At 39.7% G+C, this 17727-nt stretch overlaps 1 protein-coding gene across 5 annotated transcripts in view; it reads right to left on the bottom strand.

Annotated features, from left to right (window-relative positions):
- Nucleotides 1-17727, bottom strand: part of Sox6 (SRY-box transcription factor 6) — a 560562-nt gene that overhangs the window by 292658 nt on the left and 250177 nt on the right. For all 5 annotated transcript variants that reach the window (XM_041666382.1, XM_041666383.1, XM_041666385.1 and 2 more), the window contains one exon: nucleotides 3678-3885. In XM_041666382.1, coding sequence (XP_041522316.1) covers nucleotides 3678-3885 — 208 coding nt within the window. The remainder of the gene's footprint in view (nucleotides 1-3677; nucleotides 3886-17727) is intronic.

Below are 17727 nucleotides of genomic sequence, written 5' to 3'. Positions count from 1 at the left end.
CTACCCATTCGTCTACTTATGACACTAAATCAAAGTTAAATTCACAAAAGGTGGAACCTCTGTTCATCTTCCCATCGGCTTCACTGTTAGAGGGGGGTGCTTCTGACAGAATGTCATTGTTCATCAGATTCTCTGCAATCCAGTCAGAGCAAGGCTCGTGGAGAACAGTAATACAGTGAACGAAGGCCTCCACCTGGAACATTGCTGTTTTGTCATGTGAGCAATGGTTTAAAATGGACAGGGATAAACTTCATATAGATGAGCTTCTTCACTAAGAGGAATGAGAAGGAGGTGCTTTTAATTTGATAAAGAGTCGAAGCATTCTCTGGGAATAACTCCAGAAAGGTCTTCATTTATCATGTAATCCATACAGGCTTGTCAATCAGCTGATCCTAAAATATGACCCTCAAGCCATGAAGGAGACATAAGGCAGAAACAGAAGACACATGTGAAAACTCTTACATGCCCTGTAAGTTGGCATGTCTCACCTGAGGGGCTGGACCCGAGTCTTTAAAGAGCCAAAGTCAAGCAGATGCTGGGATAACTGTTTGACCTCCAGAGACCTATGCTATACTCATTTTAGAATCAGAAATCAAACCTACATTTTAATAATCTCTCTATATCTCTTTGTTCTCCCAGTATATCATTCTATTCTACTACCAGAAGATAACTGGAATTAGTATTCAGGACTGAAGAGGTGACTGAGTGGGTATAGCACTAACTGTAAGAGTGCCAAGACATGAGTTCACAATCCCGGCACACATGTAATGATGGACATAGTGGTGGGCATTTATAATCCCAGCATGCCCATGCAACCAGAGAGGATGAGATGGGACAGTTCTTGGTAGCTTGTAGGGCAGTTAGCCTGATATCCAGAGAGACAATCAACAAGAAATGCTACCTGCAATAGGGTGCAAAGTCAGGGCTGACACTTGAAGCTGTCCTCCAACCTTCCCACAGTCACTAAGGAAGGTATGTTGTATAAAGACACTTGGGTATGTGTATACATGCACACACACACTTAAAAATGGGATTCAAACTAAAAAAATCATAAAACTCAATAAAAATTAGAAGCCATGCCTTGCTCCCATTTGCAAACCATATTTGTTCATTTCTTTTACTGATTGTATTACCACCAAGATCCAGTTGGACATCCTCTTGGTTTTCACACTTATGCATCATCTTGTCAATGCCTCTCCTGATTCCACCTCCATATGCAGCCCTCCTTCCCATTTCTGCTGGCTTAGTTGAGGCACCTACCAGCTCTAGCCTAGAACAATGTCCTTAATGCCTGTCCCTGCTTCCATCCACCCTACACCTAAATGCCAGATTCACTTTCTCTGAGGAAAGTTCCAATCCTTTTCTTCCTAGGATAAAACACTCAGCAGTTCCTCCATTGTTTTCAATATAGCATTAGAATTCCTTAGCCCAAACTGCAAAGCCTGTCACCATCTGAACATGGGCTAGTTTTTTCATCTTTATATATCACATGCAAATTCAACTCAAGTTGGAATTTTCATGGCTGCTTTAAGTGCAATGCCTGTTCCTCAGCCTGAAATGTCTCTCCCATGCATTCCACCTATAGAGACCCTTTCATTCTCCATGACTAGTTAGGAGTTATTCCCCATAGAACCTTCCTTCCTTGTAAACACCCCAAACATTTTATCTGTACTGCTTCCATGGAACCTGCCACTGTTAGACTTCAAACTAGACTTCATTCAATTTATGTTTACACCTTTTACTAGAATATGAATTGTTTAAAATAAGAGATTACTGTCTTATGCATTGTGAGCATAGCATAGCATCTAGCATCAGAGATCTCAATATTGAGTCCACAGACCTCAAGAGATATGGGCTGACAGAACTCAGATGGAAAGGCAACCTTGCTCAGATGGAAATTTTTGCGTGTCCTTAAGTAATGCGTGAAAACAACAGTCTACTGTGGCTACTATAATGTCATCACACCAACAACAGGCAACTCTTTATCCCACTGTTCTCATTAAAACTGTAGATGCTAAACTAGAATGGCATTGATGGGTCCTACCTTAAAATTTATTTTACTGTATTAGTGGAGGATCACATTCTGCCTTATCACATTTTAAAAATTATTTGGCAGTTTAATATAACTCACTTCTCTCCAAGTCTAGTATTTTATTTTCTGAGTTTACCATGCCTCTAAGGAAGGAAAAATATAGGCTTCAGTAGACTGTTGGAGGGAGTTAGGGAAAAATAAAACTCTGAAAAAGCAGAAGAGTCAGCACAGAGTTCACACCCTAATGATCACATGTTCTCCATAATTGTTCATTCTCTGGAGCACATTTGTTCATGTTTTAAATAAAGACCATTATGTACCAATTGTCTTATTTCACAATCTAAAGATAAGTGGGATAAACATACTAGAACTTACTAATAAGTTGGAAAGAAATAAACAGCTTGTCACCTAATGTTGAAGAAGCAATCAGTGAGTGCATCTGAGCACACATGCACGCACAGCCACAGGTGACAAAAAAGCCACACTCACACATGGATGTATAAAAAGATACATATGGATGTATGCATCAAGCAAACACAAAAACTCTAAAGGTCTGTAAATGAAGAGAAGCGACTGTAAAGATGAACATCCTGACTACCTCAGTGGTCTCCATAGGCATTATTACATTAAAGTACAGTGGAATAATTGACATTTATAATGTGATAATTATCAGATATGTCTCAAAATCACATAGTTTGCAGCTTATAAGAGACTTTTATATTCATTGTCTGAGTTAATTCTCAAAATGTTTGAGTTACCATGTCAAACACAGGACCACAGTAACTTTTGAATTCTGTGACTTAGAGAAACTAAAGAACTTGAAATCAAGCAGGTGTTAGGGCTGCAGTTCCTAAGTTACCGCAGAGCAACGCTGGGTCGTCAAAAGCATCTATGGACATGCCAATAATCTGGTTGACATGACAAGGACATCAGCAAGATCAATTAAAGACAAACTTTAAATCTTTACAAGAACAAAATTAAGTTAGGTGGGCACTATCAGCTCATCAAATCCTAGTTCCTCTACAGTGCCTTGGAGGTCAAAATTTCACTTACAAGTGAAAACTCCAGGACTGTTAGGCCTGAAGTACACAGATAAAGAACACATGCACACAGTCACTGTAATAACCACACAAAGCATTTTGTTGAATAGTCTACCGAAGACTACTGTTGAGATATTGAGCGCAGGACACTATGGCAGGTGCCACATCAAAGCCCCTCAGAGGTCATTAGCACCTCTTCAGTCTATTCCAACATTCAAGGTGAACATAAAATTTAAAATGTGTAACAGCCATAAAATGGCAGGAAAAATGCATTAGAAAAAGAAGGCTCATTTGGTTTTTAAATGGGACATAGGATCACAAAAAAACTATCTGCCAAAAGGAGAAAAAGCACCCAAATTGTAGTTAGGAAAATTCCCTTGCTATCTTTTTTCAGGGTGATGGTTAAAATAAGTTCAAATCCTTGGGGTGTTGTAAAAATAAAGCAAAATGCACAGGTTTTGAGAAACCCGGGACTATCTGCTTGGCACTGCTAATGGACTTCGGTCAGCTATCACCATAGTAACCTCTGAGTGACTGTTGCACCCTTGGGATTCTGGTCATTTTGCTATGGCCAGAAGAAACGCCCAGAGGGGAAGTCCACATACCCTCTTGTTCCGACCGAGTCATCTCCTCCAGCTTCTTCTGCTTCAGCGTATCCACCACGTCGGCAAGGCTCCCTTTGCGGCGTTCCGGGGTTCCAAAAGTAACACTGCTCATTATCTCGCGCTCCCGACTCCCTTCGTCAGGCTTATGTGGTGAGGTAGACGTATTTCGGAAGGAATATAGGGAACATAACTTATTATTCTCTGACTCCTAGAAAAATGAAATGAGAGTTAAAATATAGTTATTAGTGTATATTATTCAAAACCACTCCAAAATAAATAAATAAATAAAGTCCCTAACTAAAGGTTAATAGCATGTGATGGTCACTGGATCAAATAAACTATATCAATAAAATAAAGTAACACACTCAGTTAAAAAAAAAAAAAACCTATTCTTCTGCTAAGCAGTGCGGAACTCTAAAGTAGTTAAGTACCCAAGGGACTAAACTTAAATCCCAGGTTCAAGCTGCTTCGGTTTTGAGATAATAAAACAACAAAACTGGACATTTTGGCTTTTCATTCACTCATGCTTTGGGTTTATGAATGTTCAGGTTCGGTGAACCAGTATTAGAATTGATAAAGTTTTTCTCCCCAATTGGGTCTTCTTACCAGCTATACTCTCCCCACAGACCAAACACAAAGATTGTTTTTCTCTCATTTAGAAACAATGGAAGTTGGTTTCCATGCCCAACATTCACTGATCACTAGGTATTTAAATAAAATGTCTAAACCTCTGAAAGAGCCAATAATCTGAATATTTTTGCACGCTGGGGTTTGTAGGAATTTCTTATTTCAATTGCTTGTCCATAGTCACAGAAGCTCCCGTCCACTCCTCAGCTTGCCCCTGATGTTCCAGCACGCTGTAGCATGCTTCTCACGTGGCATTTTAAAACTGTGTTTAACAACAATAAAATGCTCATTGCAGAAATGTTTGCACAGAAATTACTTCACAGTATACATAAGTTTGCTAACTGCTAGTAGGCAGCATCTATCAGCTGCAGGGGGGGGGGAAGCAAATCTTAGGTTAAAAAACAAACACCACGTGGGAGTTTTTTTGAAAAGGAAATAGTTTTGTTATCTTTAACTCAGAACTGAGGATTCAGAGATCGAGAGATGATTCAGCTGCTAACAGTGCATGCTGCCTTTGCGAAGGACCAGAGGCCTGGTCCTAACCCTCCCATGGCTCATTTCACAATTCTGTAATTCCAGTCTCTATGTGCAACTGTATTTACACATTCATACTTACAAACTCACACACAAACCCATACATACACGTATTTTAAAATAAAATAATAATAAAAAGCATTTAAGAACCAAGGATTAGAGGCAACTGTTGCATGGCTAGAGCCCTCAAGTAGTCCCCATACACCTTCTCTGAATAAAAATGTTCTTTTCCTGATTAAAAACAACAAGGTCTGTGAAGTGTCTAGTCTTTAGAAGCTTCAAAATCCCAATGGCTCCTAACCTCTTCCCTTCTAAAAGCAGCCCAGCCAGCTTGAGTGAAGGAGGGCTGGGACTGGGTCAGCAGCAGAGCACTGGCCAGGCATGCACAAGGTGCCAGGTTTGGTCTCCAAGAACAAGCAATAGAACTAAATAAGCACTGAAAAACTAGGAGGCTAAGGCAGCAGAGTTGGTGCACAGTGGTGGGGGGAGAAACTGAAAGTGAAAGCAGCGGTCTCCGTGTGCAGTAAATGAGACAATAGCTATGCTAAAAAGGTGCTGGGATTTGGGAACTACTGTCACTGTTCATAAAGTTCAAGGTTGTCGGGACCACAGAATGAAGTAGCACTTGAAAAGCCTCTGTGCATGGTCAGTCGTCGTCCCCCCACCCCCAACTGAGGTGATGCCCTAAAGGAAGGGGCAGATACAGGACTGGGAGTAGAGGGGTTGTGAAGGAAAAGCATTGATATGACCCTGAGATTAACTTAAATACCATGAGTACCGAAAATCTACTAACCTGTCTGTTAAATGGTTAAACTGCATGGTATGTATTTCAATCTAGTTACTTAATACTGTGAGATAAGTCTTCAGCTCCCTGCCTTCATTTTGTTACTAGCACAGTGCTGGGAGTGGGGGTGGATGTATGTAATGGCTTCAATCTGAAAAAACTTGAAAAGGACAAAGTAAATGAGTGGGACAGAATTCTTTATCTTGTACCTAAGATCACCTCAGTCACCCATGAAAGACTCACCATCTCAGTTAACATGTACAAACATTCTGTGGAAGAGAGGCAGAGAAGCCCGTCTTTGAGATGCCTACTATGCTTAGGTCTTGACTCCTTAGGATGGTCAGTTCATTCTCCATATTGTGCAAACAAAACCCCAGGAAACACAGCTGCCACTGTGTCTGTGGTATTGATGAATCAACAATCATCATAAAATCGTTTATTCTTTACTTTTCTTCTGGTGCTCATATAGCCTAAAAATCAAAACTAAAACCCTGGCACAAGCTAAGAAGAGCTGAGTGACAAAAAAACAGTGGCCAGAAACCTGCTCCCCTTCAGGTGACTCCACTGGCCAAAATGAAGGCCTTCCCTTCCCATTGGTATCAGGTGGAGGCTGAAAGGCTCTAGAGAGGCACTTCAGACTAGAACTCCATGCATGCAGTGACATTTGTCCCTCGGGCTCAAGTTCAACCAGTCCTATGAGCTGGCTGTCACTTCCCTGTTAGACTGTGTTCTTTCTTTTATGGTCATGGAATGTGGTTACAGCCATCCTATACCAAAGACAAAAACCATGGGCTCTTTTGCTTCAGTGATGACCCATGCTGTCCTCTGTCCCACTGTCTGTGCAAAGTGCCTTTATACTACCAAGTACAGAACATGAGGTTGTAAAGTCAGGATTTCTCTTGTGTATTGCAAAGAACTTTTGTAATACATTGCCAAGGCACCAACATGAGGGATAAGTAAAGTCATGAGAGGCTAAAGATGTATACATTTATAGTAGCCTTTGGAAACATGGGGGGTGCCTATCACTTTTAAACTTTATAAAACAATAAACACAGGGTTTTTCATGACCAGAGATTTACCCCTAATTCATTTGAGTAAAACTGACAAGGAAGTCAATTTAGCTTTAAAATATTTGTCTCATGAGACAGCAACAACTCCAAATGAGAGGGAGAAAGAGGATGAAGTGTCCTTTTCCACAAAGACTCAGAAAACATCATCAAAGAGAGGATGGAAAGATCCTAAGAATCAGAGGCTGGGGAGAACTGTTTCAAAATAGTGTTTTCTGGATATGACAGGAACATTGCACACATGAAGTCACAGAAGCTGTGGCACCTGCACAAGACCTATACAAGATCAAGCTGTCACACACTCCAACATGGCTAGAGGAGGGGCCATGCAGCTCCATCCCTAGTTGAGAGCTCTTGGCAATTGATATTGCTGAAAGGAGGGTCAGCTTTCTACAGCAGTACGGCCTGCCAAGTAAAATAAATATTTAAGAAAAATGTAAAGCACCAGATAAGAATTTGGGAGGAAGATGGGCAAGATAGCAGTTAGGGGAGTAGGAAGTTACAATTAAAAACATTGAATCTTTGTGTGAACTTACCAAAGAAGTATCCTTAAAATAGAGGGAAAACATATATGGAGAACAGCAAACGAGCTTTGACACAGCATTTCTAACCACCCCAGAGACTTGCATCACTGTGTGGAAATTTTCTTAAGGAATAGGAGCCTAGTTTGTTTGTAATTTTCTGGGTCCAGACAGGTCTTTTGCTAGACCAACTGAGGCAAATGTGCAAAGGCTGTCCTACATTCCCAGCAAGAGCTCAAGAACATGAGTACAGTGGCTCAGAGACATAGGTCCCGGCTGCCCGGCAGGAAATACTGCTCCCTAAGAAGATGGTAAAATAAATGTACATGGGAACTGGAGAGCTAGATCCACCTGTAAAGTGCTTGCTATGCAAATATGAAGACCCGAATTCAGATCCTCAGCCCTGATGTAAAAGCTGGACGTGCTTTTGTACACTTACAATCCAACTGCTAGGGACACAGTGACAAGCCAATCCCTGGAACTGATTGGCCAACATTTTACACAAATGGGTGAGCTATAGATCCAGTGAGGGACCCTGTCTGGAAATAAATGAGGAAAGAGATAGAAGACATCCAGTTTTAACCCTAGCCTACCAAAGGACACACACACACACACACACACACACACACACACACACAGTACAAAAACAATTTTGTAAAGTTTTAAATTGTACTTAGCCTTAACATTGTGATGTGTATATTTTTTAAAAAAAAGACAAAATCAATAACTCTGGTGAGCTGTGAGTTTTTATAAATAACAACACAGGAGATGACTCCCCTCCTTTTGATCTTTCTTTGGAAAATAATTATTAAGTTACATGAGTGATCACAGGAATATTACAAAAAGCCAAGAATGAGGAACTCAGTGAGTTCTGGAGCCATTGTCACATTCAAAGAAATTTACAATAGACTTGTTTTCTCTCGGCCCCTAATCTCAATGGTTCCACCAAAAATAACAGTAAAGAAAAATGTTAATATCATTTAAAAGAATTACTGTGCCAACACAAGACTAAGACGACACAGATTCAGACTGTGCAAAAAGCACATCACTGTGGATCTATTAAAGACGTGAAATGCATGGGGATGGCTGAGAAAAGCAGAGTAGTGCAAAAAACATCAGTAGCTCCAGAAAAGAAAAGGCCGTTCTCACAAGTCAAGAATTTCAATGAAAATGTTTCCCAGTGACTGAGAGGACAGATAAGTAAATATTTTTAAACACAAGATATTTTTAATTGCTCAGATTTTCCAGAATTCTTACCCCAAAGTGAATGTTGAACAGTAGTATTCGAAGGAATTTGAATTGCTCTAATCTATGCCTCTGCATGTCTCATCAAAGTTCACAGCAACTGCATTTCAGCTCTGAAGCCCTCCTGACCCCACAGGACTCACCAATCTGCTGCTGCCCAGATTACACATCGAAGAACTTAACCAAATGCATGTAATCCAACAGCTAATGATATGCTATAATAGGTGATTCTTTACTATTTTGGATGTCATGGAAACATTTACAATTGAGTTTTAACTCTTGAAGTTACATACTAGAAGCTGCAAACTGATGAACTTCCAACAAAACTCTCCAAATATATTCAAAGAACTAAAAATTAAAACCAAGGGAAAATTTCTTTAACAACCATGTGAGTATATAAACAAAATCCTTAAAATCTATATGCTTAAAAATAAGTAATTGATGATACAGATATAACATAGAATACCACAAAACCATCAAAATTCCTCTAACATAGTTGAATATAGAATCTATCATAGAGAATAAATATAAGCAATCTCTCTGCCTGATTATAGGGACTGTTTGAGAGCACTGTGGCTTTATACACATAAAGGAGTACTTGAAAACCATTGAAAATCATAGTTTTGCAGAATGTTTAATCACGCAAATATTCACAATGTACTATGAATGAGAAAATAGGTTGGCAAAAATCTTTAATATACCTATTTTGAGAAAAATATGCACATTTAGAAACCAAAATATCTAACAAACGAAATACTGATGATGCTATTGTTGAAATATTATTTTCTTTTTGAGGTTCCTTATTGAAAATATTTTATATAGATAGCATCCTTAATCAAAACAAATATAATTTTCAAAGTTGAATGTGGACATTTAAAATGATGTTGGTAAAAAAAAATTCTATTCATAGAGAAGGTACTAATAAATAGAAAAAGGACATGTATCACAGCATTTAAAATATAAAAGTGATTACTTCTACTTGTGCACAAAGGTTAGTATCTGCCCCTCTGCCCTTCTACCAGAAAAATATATTCTAAAACATTTATGATGATTTCTAAATGATGGTAAGATTACTGGGAGTCTTACTTTATATTTTTACTCACGCAGTTTTCTACTTTCATCAATGAAGAGATTACTTTTGTAATAGAGAAAAACAAAAGTTATTTTGGAGTTGGCCATTTAGGAGAAATGGAAAAGAGGCACTCGTGAGCCTAAAGCCTGGCCTGCTGAGGGTCTTCAAAGTCCTTCCCTTTGTCGTGGTCTCTTTGAACAGAGAACAGCCACTTCCATCTGCAAATGACGCATTTCAAATAATGCCTAGCACTAAATGTAATTATTTACAAGAGAATCCTTATAAGCTAAAATCTAGGTCCTCACTTCTATGGTTTAAATATATACCCCTTTAAAACCGCTACGTTAGACTCTATGACCTAAACATGGTATTAAGAGATAGGGTCTTAAGGAGATAGTTACTGATGAGGCCAAAGTTTTCGTGGATGAAATTTGTGTCCCAAAGAACTTGGTAACAACTTAAGTAGGCCCTTTTTTGTCACCCTCCCTTTCAAACAGTAATTGTCCTCCTCTCTCTAGGGGGTGCAGCAATGGACACCTGTTACCACCTCAAAGCTGAACAAAGTCCCACCAGATTGAAACCACCAGTGCCTTGATGTTCGAGTTTTCTGACCACCTGAGTTTTCTATTACTATAACAAATACCTGAGATAAATCAACTTATAAGGAAGAAAACTTCACTTTGCCTTATAGCTTTAGTGGTTTTGATCTCTGACCTATGAACTCCAAGCCCATTTTGGGCCTGGGGTGCACGTCATGATGAAAACATATTAAGGGGAAAGGTTTAACCAAGGAGAGTGTGGGAATGAGAAGGGAAGGAGGGAAAGAGACCAATATTAGCAGCCTCCATTGCCCTTCAAGGGTACAACTTCAATAGTTAAAGCCTCCCAGTAGGTTTCGCTTCCCAACACCTCACAATATCACCCTGCACTAAGAGCCAAACTTAAAACATACACATTAGGGACACTCATCCAAACTATGGCACCTGCTTTCAGAGTAACTGTGTGGTATTTATAGATTTCTGTTTATGAGATTTTAGTCAGGGGATATTTTGTTGTAGCAGCAGAAAGTACTAATACTCTATTACATCATTTCCTGTTTACCCTCCAAAACTGTGCAACATCAGTCTATGTCCCCTTCCATATTAAAGTTGTTGAAACAGCTTAAGAGGTCAAATTAATAGCATCTAAGTGAGCCCTGTCTACCTTTCCCCTCTCATTTCTTACTTGGCATAATTCTCAGGCCCCTTATACAATCTCTATATATCTTTGAAAATACTCCACCAGCACTAAATACTGAATTCCCAATCTTCATTCTGAGTGGGAAGCAAGCCAGCCCTCAGCAAAGGGATCTCCACCAGGCCATTTGGGTGGAGCTGGAAGGCTAATACCTAAATGTGGGTTTTCTGACTCCGAATCCAAAGTTCTTTCTATTCCACACACCTAGAAAACATTCACCTCCATAGCAAGATGCTATGATTCTAAACAAGACCACTTTGTAAGCTTTTCTGTTTCCATACATCTATCTCCAGGAAGGAGATTTTCTTACTGTAAGTCTAAAAATGTAATATAATTAATCTAACCTGGGAATTAGCAAAAGGAAATTGTAGTACTTGAGTGCTGTCATATAACAGAGCCTTCCCAAATTAAATACATATAACAACAATCAGAACTGCCCAGAGTCTGTCTCAAAATTCCTTGTGATGCTGCAGTTAAGTCTATACAATGGCTGGGTCCCAGAGACTTCCCTACTCTTAGAAATGTGGTACCTGACTAGGTCTTCAACGGCTCTGCAGTGGCTAGGGTTTCATGCCTTCCTCTATTTCTGTGGGACTGCTGTCCACACCGCTCAGAGAGAGTCAGATGAAGGTTATTGCCCACATTGTTTAAGTTAGTCACAGCTTTCTATGCAATACTTGAATCACTGAGGCTTGACCACAGTCCAGAAGACTCTACCTTTTTTATACGATGGAGTTATAATTACATCCTCAAGTAGTTGCTATGAGAAATGAATCACTTATAAAGCATGTCATAAGGTACCCACTATTAACTATTCAGGAACTCTTATTACTATGTCCTTTGTCCATGTGCTTTGTGTCACTTGTCACTTCGGCATACTGTCATGATAGCCACTGGCACTATTTTTAGGATTTTATTCATACTGATTAATCTAATGGAACAGTGAGCCTAAACTACATTATGACCTTTGCTCCCAAGCTGAATCCACTAAGTACTGGCTCCTCACAAAACTCCAGAAACATTAGCAATTAGGTTTTTTTTTTTTCTAGGAATGTTATCAGTGAGCACTTATCCTAAGTGCACCTGAGCTATCTCCTCCCTTACACAATGCTCTGAGTCAGCTGGGCTGCAGTCACACCTAGGTGAGGAATGTAGATGGGCAGTCCTCATAGACAAGCAGAGGAGTGAAGTGGACTAGAGGTGCTAACATCACAAGTGGTGCTCAGAGCTGGGAGCTAGACAGCATGGGTCAGGAATGGGATTTTGCCTGTATACTGGAGTCAGGACCCATAAACATGTGGAAGTCATTGCAGCTGAGAGAAAGGCTTGAAAAATGACCTGCATAGCTGCATGAATCCACTCTGGGACTAGTTGCCCAATGTGACTGTTGGGACAAAGCACTGGCCTCTCTTTAGCCTTCCTTGAGCCCATAAACAAAACTGAATGAAAAGCATCCATTTTGCTGCATTGTACACTGTCAATAGAATGTGTTTTCTTACTTACTTTTTCTTTTGAAATATTGGCTCATAAATCCCAAACTCTCCTGGAACTAAGTAGCCAAAGATGACATTGAACTTGTGATTCTCCTGCCTCTGTGTCCTGAGTGCTGAGATTACTGATATGCATCACCATGCCTGGTTTATGCTGTGTTAGACCCAGGCTCTGTACACACTAGACAAGCACTCCACCACCAGAGTGACATCCCAGACCCTGATGCCCATTTTAGGTTTAGCTTTTCTAGTCACAGTTTTATCCTTACTTTACCTGATTCTCCCTAAATATAAGGGTTATTTAAATGAAAAGGTGTGTTTATTCACCACCAATAATATAATTTAGAACTGTCCAGTGAAGAAAGCTAAACAAGTTTCCCAATGTTTTCCAGATTCATGGTGTGTTATTCTTTGAGATTCAGCACAAATAAATCAGAATTCTGGGGTAGTCTTAGAGTTTTTAAACTTCTGATATTTTAAACACACTTCTAACAATCTTCACACTCTATAATCTGAATAGCTGAAACTCTAGTTTAAAGACTAAAAGATGCCTAGCTTAGTACAGTGGAGAACAAGAACCTACGGAACAACCAATGAAAACAGTTCAGGTCTCACAGTAAGGGGGATCCCAGGTGCATACTGTCCGTTCCAGGACGGTCCATTATTTTGCACTGAAAATGTGATATATCTAGAGAGATAATTCAAAGGATTTACAAGAAGTATACTAAGTATATGAACTCACTGGTGAGCATTTTGTCTTTAATTATCCTTCCTGTTCTCCTTTCTAAATGCTATATCACACATACATTTGCTAGCATACATACATGCTTGTGCTATAGGCTAAGCTCCATCAAGGAGAGAGAGCATGCAGCTTTTTTCCTTATGAGACTGGGTGGTATCACTTAATATTAATGTCCTTAGTCCATCAATTTTCCTGAAAATTTTGTGATTTCACATTTTAAAGTTGAATAGCATTCTGTTTTCTATATGTACCAGATTTTATTATCTGTTTATCTACTGATGGACAACTAGATTGGTTCCAATACCCTTTTTTAGTAAAGAGATCTGCAGCAAACATGAAGTGCAAATATCTCTATGGCAGGCACAGAGATCTCTGGGTACATGTCCAGGAGTGAAATACTGTGGTCGTATGGTAGTTCTATTTTTAATTTTTTGAGGAGCCTCCAAAACTGATTACTGCCATGGCCATAGCAATTTGCAAACCCCAGCAACAGTGATTCCTGTTTTTCAGCATCCTCTGCAACATTTGTTGTTAGATTTCTTGATAGCTGTTATGATTGGGTGAGTGCCACCCCATTCAAAAATAATGTTTACTGAGATTCAAAATCATAGATTTGTTCTTGAATGCTGATCCCACTCAATATATAGTGACCATCCTTAGCCCATACACAGAGTCATTTGAAGAAAGCCCAAATCAATAATCAATCCAATTTATTTAATTATAGTGTGTTCTTGGAAATTCTAGAGAGAATTACAAAGGTGCAGTATCTACAAAGATGTTAAAAAACAATAAGATATCAACTAAAAAATTGATATAATAAAAATAAACTAAAAGTTGTGCTTCCTTTGACAACCTAAAACAAACATGCCAGAGGGTCAATTTTCCCTGTCAAGGTGGAGAGTTTCCACCATGACCTCAAGTCTCTCTGTGAACACTGCTTGTATCTACTTTAAGTTACAATGAGCTGTTAAATTTGTATTAGATAAGTGGCATGTATCTTCACATCCCATATGCATCCAGTGACATTATATACACACAATATTTGCACCATGCTCAGATGAAGCTTTCATGTCACAACTTTACCATCACTGTAGCCCCACCCTCCCTAAAGAAAAGGTTTACATAAAGAAAAAAATGTTTACTCATCAATGATACAATGTAGAATTATAACATACAGCAGTTGAAAAATAACAAGTTTATCTTTTTCTTCCAGATTATCACTTTAAAATGTTTTCAGATGACCCAAAACCCACCTGCTGGTTGCCCTGTGGCATAGGCCTTCTATTGTCTTAGTATCAGGAAAGGGTTGCCTGCTCTAGGTTCTAATAGCTTCTGGCTAAAAAGGAAATTTAACTTCTTTAACAAGTTGAAGACTAAATGTCTAACACACGAATCATAACTTTTGGGTTTATCATGACACGTAACAAATGGAAGTTAGTATATTGACAAAGAATACATAGAAATGGAAGAAAGGAAGGGAGGGGAGGAGGAAGGGAGGGAGGGAGGGAGGGAGGGGAGGGAGAGAGGGGGAGAGAGGAAGAAAGGAAACCTTAAAGCCCAAACTGTGGAGACAAGTTCGTAAGAACACCTTGTGTTGTCGCCATACAATCTCCCTTTCATGCTAATGTCCTCAAAACCATAGTTCTGCAGTCACAGCCAGTGCACGGATCCCTGTGAAGAACATGGAATGATAAACTCCTTAACTAGGGGACAGGCAGTAGGGCCCTGTTTTTCTAGTCTAACTCCCAGTTTTCGTCCATTTAAACTCAGACAACTTAATTAAACTCATTTAGCTTTAATTCCCTTCTCTCTAAAATGGAAGCAATAGCACTATCAATAAAGAATAGACCTCACTGAGTTGTTCTTAAATGCATGACTAAACATAGGACTCTTGGACCTGTGCCAATTATATAAGCACTGAAGATGGTGGTGGGGTGGGGGGAGTGATTGTGGAAAGGCCTGACAATCAACTGTGTGGTTTTTCTGCAAATACCCCCCCTCCATGGAGGACTCACTACCTCCCAAAACAGTCTATCCCATTTCGGGAGAGATGGCAAAAAATTATCTTTATAGGAATATAAAATTGATTTCAATGTATAAATCTGTCCCATGAAAACAATCAGATTGAAACACTTTCAGTACAAACACACGGCTACCATAGTACCTTTGTATCTTATTTTTCTGAAACTGGGGTAATATTCCAGTTTCCCTCATTTCTTCTTCATAGAGATATGATCCAGAGACATATGCGAGGTGGCACATGCCTTTACTCCTAGCACTCAGAAAGCAGAGGTAGGTGGACCTCCATTAGTTTAAAGTTAGCATGATTTACATAGTGAGTTACAAGTCAGCTAGGGCTACAAAGTAAGAACCTCTCTCAAATAAATAAGTAAGGCCGGGCAGTGGTGGCACACGCCTTTAATCCCAGCACTCGGGAGACAGAGGCAGGCAGATCTCTGTGAGTTCGAGGCCAGCCTGGTCTACAAGAGCTAGTTCCAGGACATGAACCAAAAGCTATGGAGAAACCCCGTCTCGAAAAATAAAAAAAAATAATAATCAAATAAGTAAATAAATAAAAATCAAAAGACAGTTCAAGTCAAGTATGTGCCAGCTTGGTTTTTCGCTCTCCTAAAGAGTAGTGAACTGAGCAAACTCATGAAGTCACCCATCAACACTGCCTTAGAACTGCTGTTTTCATGGTCAGGAAGCCTCTGAGACGACAATACTCAGTAGTGTTTGGATTTGTTTTTGTTGTTGTTACTGGTCTTGCTGTTGTTTTGGGGGAGGGAGCTGGTAGTAGGCCTTAAGCATTTTCAGGCAGAAAGGCTAATGTTGAACTTCTCAGAGGCCAAGCCCTCGGCTTCTACGTCAAGGCTCGGCTCCTGGCATACTCACGTGCCCGTCATCACAGGCAGTCACTCACCTGGAACGTCACTGGGTGCTAACAGTGCTGCTAGGCGGAACCAGCTCAAACAGCTCAACTCTGAAACTGGGAAGTTAAAAGTGGTTTGAGATCTGGCAATTACAGCTCAAATCTTCCCTTTCTGAGATGAGGAAATTCAAGACAGAGGTTAGAGTGGCTTTCCTGAGGTCACGTGACAAATCAGTGACCGAGCCGAGCACAGGCTTTTTGTAAAGTAACAAACTTCTTCTGACATGTCTCCTCCCAGTCACTAGGGACAACAACTCCACTGAAAGGAGGATTCCCCTAGTTTCCTTTCTTGACGGCCTGAGGCACTGGGTGTGGGGATTATGCAGCAACTGGAGATGCTGCACACATTCTTACAGACCACAGGTCCCCTGTGCAGAGCGGCCCAAGATTCCACAGTTTTTATCAAAGCTAACTGTTTATTCGAATGTCAATTCCATTGCCTTCTGTTATGTTCTGTGCAGTTGTTTTCCTTTCTTTCTTATCTGAGAGACACTGGGGTGCTTAAAAAAATAACCGTGTGTTATCATTATGGTTGTTACAACCAGCAAGACAACAGGAGTGCTTGAAGTTAGACAAACCACTGAGGCCATTAAGTCCCTCAGGCCTTTCTCAGCCCAAAAAGCTTCTCTTCCTTGGATTCTGCTCAGTACATGCTCTAATTTGAGGACTTCACTGCCAAAGTCTTCAAACATCTTCCTAATACGTCAATACCTACGGTGAGCTTAACAGGAAACCTGTGGTAATCTAGGAAAACATGTAATATCGCTAGCATTCTGATTTCAGTTTCTACAATTAGAACAGATTATGAGCAGATTAAAAATGATCTCCAGAGGCTGCAGTGCTGCAAAACTACCATCCACCCACCCAACCATTCATGTGTCTACCTACTTCTCTCTGTGTTTGCAGAAAAGGGGAAAACTAGGCGCTTAACGTCCCAACATTGACACAAAGCAGCAGGAAGTCTAACCTGCCATCAGGTCGCCCAGTGCCTGAACCTCTGACTTTCCCCACCTCAGGCAAAAAACCTTCAACTGATGTTACTGGACAATCACATAGCCAGCCACCAGTGCTTTCCCTCTGAGATGGAACTTTCAAATACCAAAAATCTAAGATGAATCCCTTAACCTATTCTGTCATTTTCAAAAGAACAACAGTCAAAACTATTAGACTCAAGTTACAAACAAAATACAATAGTGTATGTGCAAAATGAAAGTGTGTTATCAAAGACTAAAATGTGCAAAATAAATTAAAACAACTAAAGGCCAAATATTAATAATGAATTCAAGTGCAAAAGTTCTCTCAATTTCTTAATGAAGACAAGAAGGAATTACCTGAAGAATTCCGTACGAGAGAATATGCATAAATCCAAACCACCTGTGGACTGAAAGCATGCTATGCAGTCCTTCGTAAGCAGAAAAGTATTAGTGTCCTCAATTTGTATAATCATAGCTACTTACCAGTAATTACAAAGACAGAGACAGACACACACACACACACACACACACACAAACACGCACACACACAAACTTCAAAATAAAAATGATTGGTTTTCATCTAAGTGTTCTAGTCCTTTCTTTTCTATTTCATTGACATTTCAAGTCAATGAGTCCCTTCTATGATACCACTATAATTTATCTGTGCTTAAAAGGGCACAATTCAATCAGAAATCTGATGGATTTAAGATTGTTGTATTCAAGGTCCTCTTAACACACTGGTGGTGAAAATAACTTGGAGTGAAATATAATGAAAGCAAACGTTTACAAAATAATTTCTAATCATTTTGTTAAACAAGGTTTTCCA

This window comes from Microtus oregoni, unplaced genomic scaffold (assembly GCF_018167655.1).
Source record: "Microtus oregoni isolate MIOR12 unplaced genomic scaffold, Mior012 000016F_ref0000370, whole genome shotgun sequence".
Classification (NCBI taxonomy): Eukaryota; Metazoa; Chordata; class Mammalia; order Rodentia; family Cricetidae; genus Microtus; species Microtus oregoni.
Note: the sequence above shows the minus strand (reverse complement) of the source record. Positions and strands in the feature narration are given on the sequence as shown.